Here is a 19,138-nt window from a genome sequence, read left to right on the forward strand (position 1 = left end):
TTCCAATGAAGTGACTTTGATTACTGTCACCCAGCCTAAGATGGCTACTCCAGAACTGTCACTCTCATCACCTGACATTTTGAATTAGAAAATGTCCTCTTCCTTGTGTTGAATGACTTGAGGCTGGGAGGCTGGCTGGGAGGCTGGCAGGCAGGCAGGCTGGCAGGCTGGCTGGCTTACTACGTCCGTGGGCGAGGCACAGAAGTGAACGCGTCCCCACGGGAACGCGCACATGAGCGAGCGCTCATGATTGGGTCCATTCCCAGTTGACGCGCGCGCACACGTGTCACGTTAATCACTGACAGACACTTCCTTCCTCATTCAAATGTCCACACATGCACCAAGGACTAAGGCGATGGACGCTAAATGAGAGACGCTACCTACCACTGGGAAAGGCAAAAGAACCTTTGCACTGTGGACAACCAACTAAGTGCATGCATGGTGAGAGAGAGAGAGAGAGAGAGAGAGAGAGAGAGAGAGAGAGAGAGAGAGAGAGAGAGAGAGAGAGAGAGAGAGAGAGAGAGCTCTGTCTACTTCCTACTAACACTTCTCTGCACGCGCGTCCATCCGTGCTGCCCACTCACAGTGATGGCAAACAACAAAAACACTATGGATGACTCTTAGGAACTATTTTGCTGCGTATGAAGTTCAACTAAAAAAGATCAAACGGGGTTATGAGGATCCAAAATCTGACAATTTGGCTAATTTGCTGCAACTGAAAAAAAATGCATTCCACTTTCATAAAATGGTCATTTGTTATTTCTTTTTTTCATCTTTAACTCGCCCGGTAATGCAATTAACAATAGACCAAGTTGGAAAGCTTTTGAATCCAGCAAAGGCATTTGGCAGACTAGGGCAGAAGCTATTTTAGCTATACTCTCCTACTGACTGTTAATCACAAATCCATCAGTTAAATTTGGAGCGGCCGTGTCCAAATATCCTCCAAAGTCCGCCTTTTCAGTGGCATAATGTTGTTTTGCTGATTTCATTCAAACCTGCGAGCTGCACTAGCGGCCCGTGGCAGCTTGTAAAGCAGGTCGGCCGGCCCGAACCCTAAGCCTAGCAGGAATTGTGCCTCTTCTCCAGATTGGCCAGTATGAGCCTGATGTCAGCTCATGTACATTTTATCAATGGGGGTTCATTTGAATTGAGGCTTTTACTCTGAAGGGAGAAACACATCAGTCTTCCTGTTGCTGCTGGCTTGCTAACTGTCTTTTGCTCTAGCTCTCTCTCTCTCGCTCTCCATTTCTCCCTCTCTCTGTGACTCTCTTTTCTTGCCACGATCATTAAGCAGTGCGTGTATGTCTGGCAAAATGTGGAGCAGCCTTCGGGAGGGATGAGCTGCCGGGCAACTGAGGAGAAGGCCAGATAAGAGCAAAAAAAAAAAAAATCATTCAATCAAAGGGAAAATCATTTTGTGAAGATCGTTTTTCCACGGAAGTCCCACGCAGAGAGAGGATTGCATTCTCACATTGTGCAAGTGTGTGTCACTCAGTTGGAGGGTGTGTGCGTGACTTCCAATCTGCGACGTAAAGGTGGATTTTGCCATGCAGACCAGCAGGTAACTAGGTAAGACTCGTGACAGACTCTCTTTGGAATTCTTTTTAGGATTGCTTTTAAGAGATAACCCCGGCCAATATGACTCACTCTAGTGGTAACTCACAAAAAGAGCTATTGGCGTTGTGTTTCATCAGCGATGCTCAGTCATTTGGAAATGAACAAATGAAGGAATATAAGTAAGTAGCCCTTACGACGTCCTCTTGCTGACGGACGACACAAGATAATACGTATATGCTGTACCTCTCAGTTGGGAAGGTTTCGTGGGAAGACCAATGCGGTGCATTCGGTCGTGGCATTTTTGGTTTGGGGTAGGAAAACACTTTTTGGAAGGAATGAAAAGTGGTGTGAAAAGAGGACAAGAAGGTGTCAATGTGGCCATTGTTTCAGCGAATGAATTGACCAAACTCCATAAGGTGCATGTCCACCATGACGCACGCGGATGAAGTTGCCTGCCACAGTGCTGTGAGGCAAAGTGGCCTGCCTGCCTGCCTGCGTGGCTGCCTGCCTGCCTGCCTGCCTGCGTGGCTGCCTGCCTGCCTGCCTGCCTGCCTGCCTGCCTGCCTGCCTGCCTGCCTGCCTGCCTGCCTGCCTGCCTGCCTGCCTGCCTGCCTGCCTGCCTGCCTGCGTGGCTGCCTGCCTGCCTGCGTGGCTGCCTGCCTGCCTGCCTGCCTGCCTGCCTGCCTGCCTGCCTGCCTGCCTGCCTGCCTGCCTGCCTGCCTGCCTGCCTGCCTGCCTTGCAGCAGAGTAGCGCTGTCTGTGCTTTTATTGGCGCCCCCTGAGTGCACCAGGATCTAAAAAAACATACCTCAATGCTGACTTTAAGTAGGAGAAATAGGAATGAATTATAAATGAGTTATGTCCCAGCTGAGGGACGCCCGTCTCACTTTGATTGGAAGCAATGTGGTGAGCTAAATGTGTGCAAATTAAGTCGGATTCTCCTAAGAAGGCAGAGATGGCAAAAAGAAAATGGACGTTCAAAACCACTATTGGCTCATCGATGACCTGTCGTGTTTTCTTGCGAGGATTGAAATGCAGCTTTTCGCTACAAAATGTAAGCAGGTGCAGGCAGGGACTTTGACAAGCCTGCTGTCTCCAAACCAGAGGGATGCTAATGGAGGAGAGCCACCATGCAGGCAGGCAGGCAGGCGGGCAGGCAAGGCAAGGCATTACCGCTGCTAGACAGAGCGAGCCGAGGAGGGACTGCATCCGTGAGTGCTTGTGTGAGGTGTTTCCATGGCAACCTGACAGGGGTGTGTTTGGTCCCCGGAGATGGTGCCAAACTAGACGGCACAGAGAGAGAGAGAGATGGACGCAGAAGAGAAAACTCCCCCTTGTTAAGGGGGATGGGAAGGAAGGAAGGAAGGAAGGAAGGAAGGAAGGAAGGAAGGAAGGAAGGAAGGAAGGAAGGAAGGAAGGAGCGTTTACCTCATCCTATTGTTTGTTTGCTCCTCTCCCTCCCCGCTGTGCTTGCCTGGCTAATATCCTCAACCTTCCTTCCTTCCTTCCTTCTATTTGTGTCACGAGAGGCAGGCGGTTCCAACAGAAAAGCCGATGCATGCCATCAAGCCCCCCCTTGAGTTGCTCTTAAATAGATTCATGGCGTCTTTTGCATCAATTCAATCCACTTTATGATTGAATTAATGAGCTAGTATTCTTGCCAAAAACAGCTGCTGTTGTTGTCTTGGTACTTGTTCCTTTCACAGACTGTCAATGTTGGGGAAAACAAACTTGAAAAGGAAATCAATAGCACGGTTCACGGCAAAAGTGTTGCTCCTATTATTCATTGTTTAATCATTTTCCAAGAATTGTGCCAGAAATTCAGTGGACCTACAGTAATTCAGTCATTATGTACATTACATACTGTACATGTGATTATAAATGCTTAACGGTCAAAAATAACAAAACATCAAATGAAAATATCCCCTAAAAAAAAAATCCCCATTTACATTCGCAAGGTTGTCAGAAGCAACAAGTGTGATCACATTTCTTTCTCCATCGTACCATTTTTTTGAATTTCCAAACTCCTTTTTGGAGAGGAGAACATTTTCTCTCTTCTGATGTAAATGCAGTTGACACCATTTATTTAATGGCCCACCAATTCATATTGAGGAAATCCTTGTAGTATTTGTTTCCACTGCTGTGCTATCTGCGCAGCAATATGCCTGCCGTGCAACCAGTTGAACAAACAAGAATTCGACACCATAAACAAAAGACACGTACAACAACGCTACGAATAGGGAGGGAACTCTCTCCCCCCTTGGCTGCGTAGCGTCCTGTACTTTTGCGCTCTATTCTGACTGTCTGCTGTATGCACACTTGCTCCGTTTTGCTCCTCTTATTTATTGTGTTATTTGTTTATTTATTATTTATTCATCACTCTTACTTATTCATTGTTTGTGCCTTCTTGTTTTTATTTTGTGTTGTTTACTTGTATGTCTATCGTGTACTATGTCTTGTCACCGTGGAATAGTGGAAACGTCATTTCGATTTCTTTGTGTGTCTTGGCATGTGAAGAGATTGACAATAAAGCAGACTTTGACTTTTGACTTTTTGACTTTGAACATACGTACGTACGTACGTACACGTGAGCTGCCGGTCATCTGACTGATGAGACTTGCTGAAATCAATAGACAACGTGGAGTGCGATGCAAAAAGAGGAACAAAACCAAAGCAAGCAAAGTGTGCTAAACCAAACGTAAAGGGAGCAGGAAAAGTCCCGACAGGTGTGCTTTAGCAGCATTTCTTTTGTTTCCCCCTGGAATGTGATCAAATAGCTGCAAGGCCAAAGCAAACTCTCATTTGAATCGATCATGCTATTTTGGAATTGGGAAAAACAAGGCGCTTCAACTTTGACAATTGTGTCAAGAACTCTGCTTAAATCAGGCAAGTTCCATTCGAATAGCAACATATCCAGCCAAAGAAAAAATCCCATCATAATTTGCCCACAGTACTCGGACAGCTTACGTGGAGCCAAGCCAAGAGAGCTGGCTGGCAGTGTTGGAAAGATGTCATGAAGTGCAGGGGAAAAGGTTTTCACAATTGCCATGGGAGATTTGAAAGGCTTGACGTAGTCAACCTAAAACCGGGATGGCCCCTAACCCTTATTTCGTTCGTTATTATTCTTACTAATAAAGACGCAGTATTATTCGTCATCATCATTATGATCTTCACTATCAATGAAGTGAACAGACAGATTTGGAGTTGGGCCTACTTGGAATTTGGGAAAACTGACATTGCTTGTGTCCAAATCATCTCTGCAAATCTGTCTGGAAGCCAGCCATTTAGAGTGGTGCCAGATTGTGAGCGTGATTGACATCATAGCGTACATTGATTTTCTTCATTCATGACTTGGCAGCCCGACTGAGGGAGGATCCGGGGTCAGACAAAGCTTGGACTGGACACGTTTCACTTGGAAATGTAAGTCTTGCGGCCAAGGTTGTTGTTGTTGTTGTCGTCGTAGATGTTGCCGGTTTGTCTCCAAATTGCATACGCAGCAACTAATGGAATTATAAGAAAGCGTCATGATTGTGTTGATAGTGTGATTTGATTTTGTGCGAGATGTCGCATCCAAAGCGTATTTGGTTTGACTCATCAGCTGCTCCTTGTCCTTTGGGTCTTCAGGTGGTTGACCATCCGGCACACACACACACACACACACACACACACACACACACACACACACACACACACACACACACACACACACACACACACACACACACACACACGCGCACACACACACTTGTGTGTCCTTAAATGCCAGCAATCCGAGCTGGCGATGGATCCATTGACTTGACATTTTGTCCCAGTTGTTCAAGTAGTGGCTTCGGAGACCTTTTGCTTGTTCACTCGCCAGGCCATGTTTACTTGTTATGGTAGCTGAATGTTGAGTTTGACTGGAGGGCCCTTTTGCATTGCAGATGTGCCTTTCTGTAGGCGTCGCAACAAACTCAAGGTTTCCCCATCTCCGCTGCTTGCTTCAAATTCATCAGTGGTGCGTGGGAATTTCACAGCTCAATAATGTGACTATTTTTTTTTTTTTCTTTTGTTCAGGTACGGCGCACCTCCTCGTGCATAATCCTCCTCTGCTTTTTCTCACACACTCCAGGGCTCCAAGCACAGGGGAGGTTTCATGTTGAAAAACAAAAGGAAGGACCTTGCTGGTAAGGAAGCTGCACACGTGTCATCCCCATATTAATATCGTAATTATAATTACCAATACAATAATAATAACACAAGCCAAAATGACAATCTCTGTGCCTTTAGTAGCCTTCCAAAAATCAAAACATTCATCGTGTTTACTCTCAACTGGTGATCAACCAAACGGAATTATAGACAGCAGAGCCAGGTAGTCATTGTTGACGAGAGCCTCAAACAAATGGATAGTGCAACCTTCAAATGCGCACAACCCACCTGGCTGTCACCTGGCTTGATTAACTTTGAATGAGGTTGTGTATTGCCGCAATCAAAAAAGCTGACATGAGCAACATTCTTTTGGCTTTGGCCTTGTTCGCCACCAACTTCCATTGTTTTACACTTGATGTCTGCACGTTCCCACAAATGCCAACCATTTGAAAATGGATAAATGTACAATCCAAAACACGTGTGTAAAATCACAAATAGGTACGTATATTTGTCGATCCCAAAGACACTAGTAGTGGATGTACTTGTGTGAATCATCTGGACACAGATTTCTCCCCATAAATCTGCAAATTGCATGATAAAATGAGACAACAGATAGAAACAAAACAGTTGTATTCATCTGTAACCCCTCTCATTTCAAATACATTTAGTTGAAATATTTGTATTATAATGCAGTATAATATGATCCTTTTCAGCAGTCTTACTGTCTTATTCAACATGACTCTGTTGGCCCTCTGTTGGCCGTCTGCCACGGCGGCATATTATGGCAACGTTAGCTCGGAGAATGCTGACTCAGCAGGGGATTATTGAGACCGGTGCAATTAAAGGATTAGTGAGAGTCACACCAATTTCCTTTGTTCTCACCGTAATAAAACAAGCCTAGGCGCAATGCACTAGATGTGCAAATCGACTACATGCCACTATTGGGGGGGCAAAATCCAATTTTCACTTCAGTTTGTGCTTTGTACAATTGTAAAAGAAACGTGGCATTGACAAACATAATACAGGAGCAGAAATTGGTCAAAAAGGGAAGAGGAACGCTTTGACTCGCCGCTATGCTGGCAAGCTTCCTCTCCAAAGTGCGCTAAATAGGTCCCTTCAGGCATTCCCATCTGGAAATCGCAAAAATATGCAGAATTGGGATGCTTTGATGAAGCTCACCACCCTAAAATGATCCCATCCCAGCCCATCCTGGCAATGCTGCCTGAAGCCTTGGATGAGTCATGTTTAAGAGATTCTCTTTAGTGGCAGGATGGTGTGGTGGTCATCATAGTTAGTTCTCAGGCCATCTGCTTCTGGCTGCCAAACGTGTCCAGGCAACGCATAGGAAGAAATACAGCAACAGGAAGAGAGTGTCAAGAACAGATTGAGTCTCGCAAATCATCCTGTTCGGTGGCATCGGATCCAAAAGCGGCTCCTGATTGCGTTTGGATTTGGAGGAAGGGCCGTGTGAGCGTTGAGCGCAAATCAACTCGTAGAGTAAGTGCACATAGAAACAAAGCCCAGCCCAAACACCTGCCGCACACGCACACACACGTGTGTGGATTCCATGGGCAGCCGGCTGCATTCTTAATGTGAAGCGCTGGAAGGAACAGGAATCCTATTCAAAGCAGCAATGCGGCCTTTGTGTTTCCTCTCAGCCGGTGCCGACACGCACGCACGCACGCATGCACGCACGCTCCCTCCCGCCCGACGGGCAACGCATCTGCTCGTTAAGGATGAATGCGTTAGTTTGTCATTGGATGGTGGCGGCTGATTCCTTCATGCATCCTTTGGTTCCTTTTTTGGCCTAACTGGGCTGATGCTGGACGTTGATGCTACTCCCTACAGTGTGGGCAATGTTGAATCCCATCCTCAGCATGAAATTACAAGTTTTACTTGTGATTTGGTTGGAAATGATGAATCAGCGTGCACGCTCTCATCTGCTCAGCGCCAAACCCATAGCACTTCATCTTGAGGACTTTGGCAGAGCACGTTGCGTCTCCTCGCTGGCTGAGCGACGGCAATTTCTGTTCCACGGGCCCCAGAGCGCCTGACCATTTGCTGGCAGAAAGTAACCGACACTTTCAAGCGGGTGAAACCGGGTGACACAGGTCAGGTACAACAAATTTGCTGAATTTGATCTAGGCACAGACAGCGTGCAACAAACCCTGTGAGTCACTGTAGAAATAAATGAAAGGCATTGTTATCATTATTATGGTCATTACTATTATCATTATCATGGTGTGTGCGTGTGTGTGTGTCGGGGGAAATGGGTGCCTGGCGTTGGGGGTTGTCAAACCTACACAAAGCAACCATCGGGGTTTGCAGCGGGCAACTCCAATTCCTAGTAGCACCACCTGTTGCTTTGGGACTGCACTTAACAGCCTCCAATTGGATTTCTTTCCAACAAAGGAACAAATGTGTTTTTCTATTTGCCTAAATGTCCCGATGCGTCTAAGTGACCGATGCAATGCTCACTCCTGCATAGATCATATCAGGACAGCACAGTATTCCAGGCTAGAATAAACATCAAACTGTCCAAGGCCTCTGGCCTTCACTTCACTTCACTTCACTCAAAAAGCGGAGCTTGATACGATGACGTAAGAAGTGAGTCACTTGTGTGAAAGCCGGGCATCTGAGAGTGCCGCTGCCTTTTCTTGTTTCCTAGCTTGAAAGTTTTCTAATCAGAAACATCCCAATAAAAAAGTCCATCATGAATCATTTTCATTCATTATGCGGACAACAAATTCACTTTGTGAGACAATCAGAGACGAGGACGTCAATGCGCAATTTCGTGATTGCAAATCATGTGACTCATTTCATTTGTGATGCCAGACCCTCCCGGACTTTCTACATTGAGATGAATAATGATGAGTTGCACCCATCGCCAATGCAATTGGCCAACATAACTTGTATTTAAACGGGTCACTATTCTAATGAATAATTCACTCCCCCCCGCCCCCTCAATGAAGGACAACAGAATTGTTTACTCCATCAATCGGAGACTATTTGTGTTTCGAAGGGTGAGAACTGTGGCTTTGGTTACTATGGCAACCGTTCCGCTCTTCTTTTCGTCAAGGAGCAACAAAGAGACGTTGTAAATGATTGTCAAAACTTGCTTGTGTTACTGTAGAAGCAATTACGTAAGGTGAGCTTGATGACGTAGGTAGAAAGAATGGTGGTAACCATAGGAACAAAAGTATGCTTGCTGAAATGAGCCCGTTTGTCCTGTCTCACGCAGCTTTCATCCCGCCCTACATACCACCGGGCCAATGGCGAGTATGGATTTGGTTACCATGGAGACTAGGAATAGGGCTAGGGGTGGCTGCACTTACGGCCCCGTATCTAAAAAAGTGACTGCGAGCTGCAAAGCGCACACGAGCCCCCACCATGACAGCTTGGATTCTATTTTCCCTCTCGGAAGTAGCGCTGTATGGACGGAGCGCCGCATTTCTTTGGGGCCCCTAACGATTCGGTGGCTGAAAGTAGACGAAACCAAACGGCTGCGACAGCGTCCACGTATTGCCGAAGGTAGTGTCACGTGATTTGGACCAATTTGATTGAGGGGGTGGAGGCTCTGCAGAATCACTGGAATCTAATTGGACCATAAATGCGCGCACTGAGGCAATTGAATCCTCCTGCAAATGAGTTTCTCCCGCCGCCAATTTTGAAGGGAGCCGCTTCCGTTGACTGTGAATTAAGTCGGCTGTGACCACGCCCTCAACGGCGCAAACCACCTGTTTCACTGAGGATGGATGGATGGATGGATGGATGGATGGATGGATGGATGGATGGATGGATGGATGGATGGATGGATGGATGGATGGATGGATGGATGGATGGATGGATGGATGGATGGATGGAAGTGATTTGCTGGTGCCTGTGCAGGAGGTTGAAGCACATTTGTTAGCAGATGTCCAGGGGCGAATGATGTCACGTTGAAAAAGATGATCAAAAATCAATGCTGTCAAGTGGCCACTTGGAGACCACCTTCCAATTCAACCCAGCGCGTGATGGATTCCTTTTGTAGGTTACCGGCAAACCTTGAGAAGAATCATAGCGATAGAACTGCCTTGTTGCTTTTTAATTGGAAATGATTGCTCCTAAAGCTGTACACATGAAAGTCATCCGTGTTTTCAATCTATTGAACATCTCCTGATGGAAAAAATAACATCTGCATCCCATCTCGCGAAGCACATTTCAAAAAAACGCCTCTTGATCTATTATTGCTGTAATAGCAAGTAAGCCTAAGTGCTTGGGATGTTTCCTGCCATTTATCTGTTTCAATGATGGCTGATAGGAGAGGAAACTAGCATGGCTCTTTTCACTTGCCAAGACGTGCTAAAGTGCACTCCAAATCCCCACGTGGCGACCGAGGCGCTTTGTCATATTTGGACTCGAATTTGCAGAGCCGCTCATTGCTCATAAATCATAATCAGGTCACGCGTTACATTTTCAACGTGGATTCCGAAAGTATTTTCTACGCACGCTTGCACGCAAAGGAGGGAGGGGCTTATTAAAGAAAGAGGCTTCCGTCACTTTGTGATGCAACAAGAGCAAATATGCAGGTGGGCGGGGCCAACGTGAAGATTTTTCACTGCAATTGCATTTGGAGTCCAGCACGTTTAAAAGTCTCCTGTCAACGTATCCTCCACTTTTCTTGCGCTCTTTCACCATTTTAGGGCCAGAGTGGTCCAAGGCCAAGCCACCTTTTGGAAAAGGGTTGGACTAGAAATTGAGCCGCAACCTTCTAGCAGCATCACCGTCCATCCCTTTAGTGCTACTCCATGGACATGGCCCTCCGCCGGGCTGCCAACGTGGCAAAAATGGCCAGCACCCGATGCTTTCAAGGAAAGAGTTCAAGGAAAAGTCCTCTCAGCAATGTCACCTTCCACGAATTTGCTTGGAACAGGACCAAAGTCCCCAGCGGAGATTGCTAATCCGTCCGTCCAAATGATTTGGTGAAACGTCTTCGGAATCCCTGGTGTGTTATTCAGTGCCAGGGACCAGTGCCTGATCCCTTGCGGTTAAATAGAAGACCAACGAAAAGTCTGGCTTGAAAAATCATGTCAATGTATGTTCAAATGCAGGACAGACTTGAATGACAAGATGGTCAGGACAAACCATTCCCTTGAGTTTTGTGGCAAACATGAGAATCGTTGAATTGCCAATTGGCAGATGTGATTTGACGTTTGGCTTGCTTCCACTTTTCAAAGCGTGCCGTCTAATCACATCCATTTCAATCAAGTGATGTAAAATGCTGTATGCCGGCTATTTGAAAGGCTAGCATTTCACCGTCAAAATCGGAACGAAAGTCAACATGCGCATCGGAATGCGATCCAATTTTGTTCCTATGAACGGCTGCTTGCGGTGAACGTGTGCCATGAAAAATGGATGAGATGTACCTTCTGAGAGTAAAACGAGACAGAAACCTAATGTGGAGGGAGGGAGGGAGGGAGGGAGGGAGGGAGGGAGCGTGTCCTTCAAGTAACACCCTGATTTAGAATTATCAATGAGAGAAACAGAAAAGATTGCAAGCCTTTGCTCAAGTTGAGCAGGGAAACACATTGTGCAAAATCTGTTGTGGGGTTGTTGTTGTTGTTGTTGTTTTCAGGAAATACGTATACATCTCCTTTGAAATGAAAGTAGGACATCTTTTCAAGCAATCTTTTGACACAATATGGCAATGCCCTTGGATGAATGTGCTGCTGAGATGAGCCATGAAGTGGCACAAATAGTGGAGAGTACTGATTGCCAATAAAATATAGAAAAATAACAGCCAAGAAGTTGGCTCATTTGGCAAATCATTATTTTGAGATGGATTGCTTTTGCAGGCAGCACTTACAAATCAACTCGGATGGCAAGTCTTTTCGTTGAGTTTCCGTTGATGTCCAGCGCAGAGGGAAGCTTAACACTTGGGTGACACAGCCGTTTCATTTTGTGGGGAACCCATGTCAGACTTCTTCTTTTTTTTTTTCTTCCTCGGATGCGTCTTGATTGAACATGACATGGCCATTAAGGAGTGCAGGATGCCTTTTGACAGGGTACGGTACGGCTGCTTTTTGAATACAAGTGAGGCTGGGTGGGGGTGCAGGGTAACAAGCAGCTTCAAGCTTTGCCTTAAATTGCTATTTATTCACAATTGTTTTGAAGAACGGAATTTCTTTTGGAGCGTAGCGTATAAGCCATGGGATGTCACAACATCCCGCTGGTACCGAAACAGAATGCTCATATTATTCACGCTCACCGTAGATTCTTCGGCTGGAGCAGTTGTTTCTGCGCAAGCAATGATGAAGTATTTCTGTCTAAATTTAGAGACTGCGGGATAATTCCATATTCCGTGTATGCCCGAGGCACATTCCACATACAACAAGCCACGTGGCTCCGCTGTTGATGGTTCAACAAGGAAGGCAGGCAGGCAGGCAGGCAGGCAGGCAGGCAGGCAGGCAGGCAGGCAGGCAGGCAGGCAGGCAGGCAGGCAGGCAGGCAGGCAGGCAGGCAGGCAGGCAGGCAGCCAGGCAGCCAGGCAGGCAGGCAGGCAGCCAGGCAGCCAGGCAGCCAGGCAGCCAGGCAGCCAGGCAGCCAGGCACCCTTCCGAGGAGCCAAGGCCACTGGTGCAGAAAGGAGATGTTTAATTGGTACCCTTTGAATGCACATTGCCTAATTAATCCCAATAGTATCCTGAAAAGTCCACTGACATTTTGCACTCTGCACATTGTCACCAAGGCCACAATTTCAATTTTTATTGTTGTGTTTCATACGCAGTCAATTTATCATTTGTTTTGACAGCGAGCGGAAAGTACAAGGTACTTTCAACACACAGAAGGGAATTCAATATGAAATCATCAGCTGGCCATCCATCAAATTGGAATGTAAAAGTAAGCGCCAGTGTACATGACAAGAATAAATGAATGTTTTGGCAACATATCATCCATCTCAGGTCAATGATCTAAGGCACTGTTTTGCATTGCTCACACTGCAGTCATAATCGCCCGCATGCGAACTCGCTCATGTGCAATAATTCCATTATTCATGCTGCTGCTATTATATATGGAGAAGAGGAAAGCAGCAATCGGTTGAACATCTGAAGGAGAAACAAAAGCACCGTGTCATGCGTCAGGTAGAAAGCACGCAAACAAACGAGAGGAACAAGCCATTTCAATATTGACATGATCCGTTTGGATGGGCTAAGCTTAGGTGAAAAATAATTGCAAGCATACAAATGAATTCATGTTAGCAGGCCTGTGGGAAGAGGAGAGAGCATTTATAGCCCAGAGAGGAGATGATGCACGTATAGATAATGGACCTGGCTGGAGGCCAAGATAGAAACTTTAGGGGTGCTCGCCACTCACAATTAACCAGACGGCAGCTCGCAATTAGTACATTCATAAAATATCAAACATTTGACGATGGCGGGCGGAGAGGGGGTTCTTAACAAATGCTCTTTGGACAGCATCATATCAAAGCCTCCTCCACAAAGAAAAGCAATAACGGGGCAGTGTAGCGGTTAACATTCCTGCTTCACTAATGTTCCGGGTTTGAGCCCAGGCCCTCCTCTGTGGATAATAAAACTTGCAGATCACACGCTAAAAGGCATGATTCATTTATACAGCCGCCTGCCTGTGTCTTGTGAGATCAAGATTGTATCTGAGCGTAGTCATTAAAAATGAATTGGCTTGGTCCAGTCAAGTTCTCAAGACAAAATCGTGGGGCGCTAATGTCATGAACAAGGAAACACATGGATGGGGCCGCTTTAAGGGCGTGGCAACTTTGAAGACCTGTTTGAAATCAAATCATCACACAATAATCTCGTGAGCTCGAGTGTCCCCTTCGCTTCATCCTTTTCTGCTTTTTTTCCGCACCATTTTACGCCTTGCGCTGGCGTTTGCACTCACTCCGAGTGACTCGTGTTTCAGCCTACAGCTCCTTTTAACTGTCACACTCCAAGCAAGCGCTTTCACTGTGACTCGAATCCGATTCAGAAGCAAATCCCTAAAACACTGAAGTCTCCGAATTGTAAGGCTCGGTCGGTGTTTGCCTTCCACCTTGCAAATGCCACGCTTGACTCACTTGAAATGTACATGAAAGAAGAAGAGCTTGAGCAATTCAATCGACACATAGTCACCAGCCCGGTCGGCCCCTCGTCAATTTCTCTCTTTCTTGTGCTTGAGTTGTCGGGGAGTGCACAATAACAGTCAATTCCCACCCAGCGGTGGTTGATGATCTGAAAAATATAAGCGTCGAAATTAGTAGGACATTTCTGCAGAACTAGAATGTATTATTCATTATTTCATTGTATTCTTTTTAATCTTTGATTATGATGATATATTTCTGTATATTTGTTTGTTTGTTTGTTTGTTTGGCCATTTGACGGAGCAGAGCTATTGGTGATGCCCACAAATCACCTGAGCGGTTGCTCACTGCAGCAGCACCGGACAACCGGCCTGTAATTATTCAAGCGAACGCCGGGCCTGGGAGGAACATTGGCTGACGGCTAAAGGCAGACTGATAAATACACGGAGACAGGAGCAGGCTCGCGGATGGATAATAAGCTAGACTGACAGAGATAGTCGCCTGAGTGCAAAGCGCTTGGACGGACGGACGGACGGACGGATGGACGGATGGATGGATGGATAGGCGGGAAGATAGGTGGACAAAAAGCGAGGCGGTCGGTGTGACAGCTTGGAACCATCTTCAACTAAGGCAACCGGGGTCATGAATGAATGACATTGGCTTCCATTTGTATGTTCGGTCAATTCCGGGACTGAAGAAAAATGAATAAAACAACACTCCTCTTCCTCTATTTGTCCTGGGTTTCATTAATTTGATTGGCAGACAGACGACGTGGGGCAGATGAGAGTCACGGCTTGCGGTTGCCCTGGCGACGGCCTGCTCTTTGTTACAAGCTGCATTCCTGGCATCTATCTGACGCGTCTTCTGCTGCGCTCGATCAATACCCCGCCCCGCCCCGCCCCGTGGAGACTGTTGAGCGAGCGGATGTTTGTGCCATGCCAGGGGTGTGAAAAGGAAAGGTGGGTTGGGGGTGGGGGGCACGAAAGAAGAAGCTGAGTGCTGGACTGACTGGTGAGGTCTTGATGGCTTCACTCGCATCCATATCAAAGTATGCTTTGTGTCTGTCCGGGTGATTTTCATCTGCTTACCTTGCCAGGATTCCACGTTGACACAACTCTTTGAAGGCACTTCTCACATCTCTGAGTTGTTCTTTTTTTCCTCCCCTCGTCAGTGCATTAAAATATTTCCAGCACTCATCACTTCATTGGCAAAGATAGCCCTGAGCAGAATGTAGATACTTTTGGTAATGAGCCAATTATTGCCAGGTTCTCTGGCCCTAGAGGAATATTGTTCTGTAAAATAAAGCATTTCAAAAATACAATGATGTGAGTAAATATTTGCATGTATGTTTGCCCATTCATATGCTATTTTCTGTTGAGCATCAAGCGAGTGATGCTTGAATACAGAGCATAAGAGAGCACTTTTCTCATACTGATAACATGTGTCCCTCCCTCCCTCCCCTTGCAATGACGTGCTCGAAGATTATGGAAGCAAATATTTGCTGCCACTACATTGTTGATTGTCTGCGCCCCAGATCAATTTGAACAATTGTGAACCTGCAAAAGCAAAATGTACACGCACGCGCAGGCATAAACGGCGGTGTAATGAGGGAGGGAGGGAGGCGCCTCATTTGTGGCCACTCTGGTTAGCCGGCAAGCTTTTGCTGTGATGAACGTTGGCATTTTTTATGAAGCGTTGTAACAAATGTCTTTGGTTCTTCCTTCCAGGGCCCGACGGTGATGGTGTTTTGGACGCGTAAGGAGCTGTGCGGCGCCAGCGGGCAACGTGGGTAAACCAGTCATGCGGCGCTACCACATCCTTGCGGGTGGGGCCGTGCTGCTTCTCCTGGCCGGACTGGCCCTGAGTTGCCCCGCCCGATGCGAGTGCTCCGCCCAGAGCAAGTCGGTGAGCTGCCACCGCAAGCGTCTCGCCGCCGTCCCCGAAGGCGTCCCCATCGAAACGCGCGTCCTGGACCTCAGCAAAAACAAGTTACGCATCATCACCCCGGACAACTTCTCTTCCTTCCATCTCCTGGAAGACCTGGATCTCAGCGACAACCTGATCAGCGTGGTGGAAATCGGATCCTTTCGCTCTCAGCTGGCTCTGCGCTCGCTCAACTTGCGCAGTAACGCCATCCAGCTGGTTCCGGCGGGCGTGCTGTCGGGCCTGGGCAACCTCACTGGCCTCGACCTCAACCACAACAGACTTGTGGTTCTGCTGGACCACGCCTTCCAAGATCTGCGCAAGTTGGCGTCCCTCCAGGTGGGCGACAACGAACTGGTTTTCATCTCCCAGAGGGCCTTCGTGGGATTGAGCGGACTGCAAAGTCTGACCCTGGAACGCTCCAATCTCAGCGCGGTGCCGACCGAGGCTTTGGCGCATCTCCGCAACCTGGTGGAACTGCGAATGCGCCATTTGAGCATCGCTTTGCTCAAGCCGTTCTCTTTTAAAAGGCTCTCGCGTCTGTGCCGACTGGAGCTGGACTATTGGCCCTGGTTGGACAGCCTCCCCCCTCTGTCGCTGCACGGCCTCAACCTCACCCAATTGTTCCTGACCAACACCAACGTGTCCGCCTTCCCCGGCGCGGCCTTGCGCCACCTGCCCTACCTCACTCACCTCAACTTGTCTTTCTCCCGAATCGGGCATATCCATCAAGGCGAGCTGGGGCACTTCCCGCACCTGACGGAGCTTCGTCTGCAAGGGGCTCGGCTGCTTTCCATCGAAGTGGACGCATTCGTCGGCCTGGTGTCCTTGCAACTCCTGGACGTGTCGCAAAACCGCCTGGACTCTCTGGAGAGGGGAGTTTTCGCCTCGCCCGACGCCCTCCAGAGGCTTTGTCTGGGCGGCAACCCCTTGGTGTGTGACTGCAGACTGCTTTGGTTGCTGAATAGCCACAAGCCGCCCTCCCTCCATATTCTCGACCTCCAGCCCCAGTGCAGCGCCCCCGAGTACCTGTCGGGCAAAACTCTGCGCGAGCTCAAGGAGCCGCTGGTCTCTCGCTACATGACCTGCACCGAGCCGCGAATCGGAGCCAACGCCACGCAGTTGCTGATGGCCCACGAGGGTCAGCCGGCCCGCTTGAGCTGCGCGGCCGAGGGAGCGCCCAGGCCTTCGGTGGTCTGGATTACTCCTCACAGACGCTACGTGACGGCCAAGAGCAGCGGCAGGGTGGAAGTCGGAGCGGACGGCGCGCTGGAGATCAAGGCGGCCGAGCTGCACGACAGCGGGCTGTACCGCTGTATCGCCAGCAACCCCGCCGGCAACGCCAGCTTGTCGGCCTCCTTGGCCGTCAAGGGTCTGGGCCTTAGGGACGGCTTGCGCGGTAGCAACAGGAGCTCAAATTACATGGCAAACTCCAGCAGCAGCAGCAGCAGCAGCAGCAGCACTTGGGGGAACGGCACCGTGTTGTACAACATGACGGTCCCCATAGACATCAAGACTATCATTATATCCACGGCCATGGGTTGCCTGTCCTTTCTAGGCGTGGTGGTTTTCTGCTTCCTGCTTCTGTTTGCCTGGAGTCGAGGCAAAGGACGCCATAAGAGCAACTTTGATATCGAGTACGTCCCGCGCAAAAGCAACGGGGCCTCGGCCGAAGCCGCGGAAAGCAGCGGCCCCCGACGGGTCAATATGAAAATGATTTGAACGGGAAAACAAACCGTGTTGTCGTATAGTGGCTGTGGATGAAGTGGATTGCGTGCATTTCAAAGTGAAACCGTCAACGTGTTGATATGACTAATGTCCTTGCGTTACATGGAATATAATACTATAATCGACATATCAATATGGAGTGTTGCACTTGGCATGTGTATCAGTGGTGATGTGATGAGTCATGATGTTGTCGATTATCCGTGACATCAAAGTGAAGGGCGGACGGGACGGGGCGGGGGTCTTCTGAGCAGCCGCCGGCATTGCTGCAATACGTCAGGACGAAATTGTTTAATACCCATCTTAGCTGCAGTGTGAAAGTTGTAATCATGTGCGCTGCGCGTGCCTGGCTGTACGTACCTACGTACGTAGGTACGTACGTAGGTACGCATGTTGCATTTGTGTCTTTCTTTGTGCATGTGCACGCATTGCCTTTCTTATCTCAAAGAAATATTCAAAAGATGGACTGCACATATGTTTTGTATGGGGAAGTGATTCTTAAAATGAAGAAATGCTGCATCCGTTTAGAAATGATTGTTGCCCTCATGCAATGAATCCAACTGTTGGGGACTCCACTTAACTCAGGATGTGGAGGCGTCTCCTTGCAAAGAACACTGGTCAAAAGCTCCCAGCCATGGCACGTTAAAGCTGTTTCATAATGTCATCCATCACAGGCAGTTTTTGCTGCTAGAAGAAAAAAACAGAAAACCGACCAGAAATCCCTTGATATAATTGCTATAAAAGACTCTGTGACCGGCCGGCCAGACACAACGGCAAAGATTTACTGGCTTGTGTCTGTCCGTCCGTCCGTCCGTCCGTCCTTTTTTGGACAAGACAAAGTTAAGCCTCAGCGAGTTAGGGCTTCAATGTCCCCTCCTATTTCTTTGATGCCACCTCTTGACTTCTTTATGGAGGGAGCCTCTGCTTATTTCATAGGTGTCGATTTCAAACTTGTCGTGGATTCTTTCTCGTAATGTTGCGTTTCTTTGTTGGGAAATCTTTCCAATGTTTGATGTAGGCAATATTGGCTATAAAACTAGTCGCAAGGGCAAGTCCTTTGCATTACGGATGGATGTGGCTGGTGTTTATTTGTGTCATTTTGTTGTGAGTTGTATAATTGTTTTCATATGATACATTTATGGGTATATTTTCAAAGGAAAATAAATATTAGATGCTTTCCTAGCATCAGAATAGCGACGTCTGCTATTCAATATTGACGATGGCATCATTTGGGACCGCTGCTCGAAGGTTAGGACACTTCACGTTATTGCTGTTTGTGGTTTTGACTTTCAAAGGAAATGAATGACACATGAAGACGTCTCGACCGAGATGAAGGTCAACATGCCTGCGTACCCGCAGCATCTCTCGCTTGTGGACCAACTGCTGGAGTGGGGAAAGGAAGGCTTGCTTCAACAGCTGCATACTTCATCACCTGACAAGTCGGATGAAAGGAAATGCACATCCTGCTCGCACGCATTGTTTCATTTTTAGATGGCAAAGGGAATGCAGGTTCTCTGTGTCACAAAGACCCGATCAAAGTGCCTCAGAATGCTCTGGGTTTTTTTTTTTTTGGTTTGTTCCATTGTAGGCCGCATTTTACGGAGGTGGCGCTGTAAACAAGAGATGAGATGCAATGAATCTATTAAGTGGAGTTCCTGGTCCAGGCTCTCGCAAGAATAAAAATCTGTAATTAAGTACAGGATAGAAAGGCCTTTCTGCTGGTATTCCAAAT

General features: G+C 47.7%; 1 protein-coding gene across 4 annotated transcripts; it reads left to right on the plus strand.

Annotated features, from left to right (window-relative positions):
* Positions 1–332: 332 nt before the first annotated feature.
* On the plus strand, positions 333–18,601 carry lingo2b (leucine rich repeat and Ig domain containing 2b). Of its 4 annotated transcripts, none has more exons than XM_037240826.1 (3): positions 1,201–1,569; positions 5,614–5,723; positions 15,486–18,601. In XM_037240826.1, the coding sequence occupies exon 3, from the start codon at positions 15,559–15,561 to the stop codon at positions 17,401–17,403; it is 1,845 nt and encodes a 614-aa protein (XP_037096721.1). In that variant the 5' UTR covers positions 1,201–1,569; positions 5,614–5,723; positions 15,486–15,558; the 3' UTR covers positions 17,404–18,601. The 4 variants fall into 4 exon arrangements, with proteins under 4 accessions (XP_037096724.1, XP_037096721.1, XP_037096723.1 ...); XM_037240828.1 differs by having other exon boundaries at positions 5,669–5,723; XM_037240829.1 differs by lacking the exons at positions 1,201–1,569; positions 5,614–5,723 and adding an exon at positions 333–441.
* Positions 18,602–19,138: the final 537 nt, after the last annotated feature.

This window comes from Syngnathus acus, chromosome 22 (assembly GCF_901709675.1).
Source record: "Syngnathus acus chromosome 22, fSynAcu1.2, whole genome shotgun sequence".
Lineage (NCBI taxonomy): Eukaryota > Metazoa > Chordata > Actinopteri > Syngnathiformes > Syngnathidae > Syngnathus > Syngnathus acus.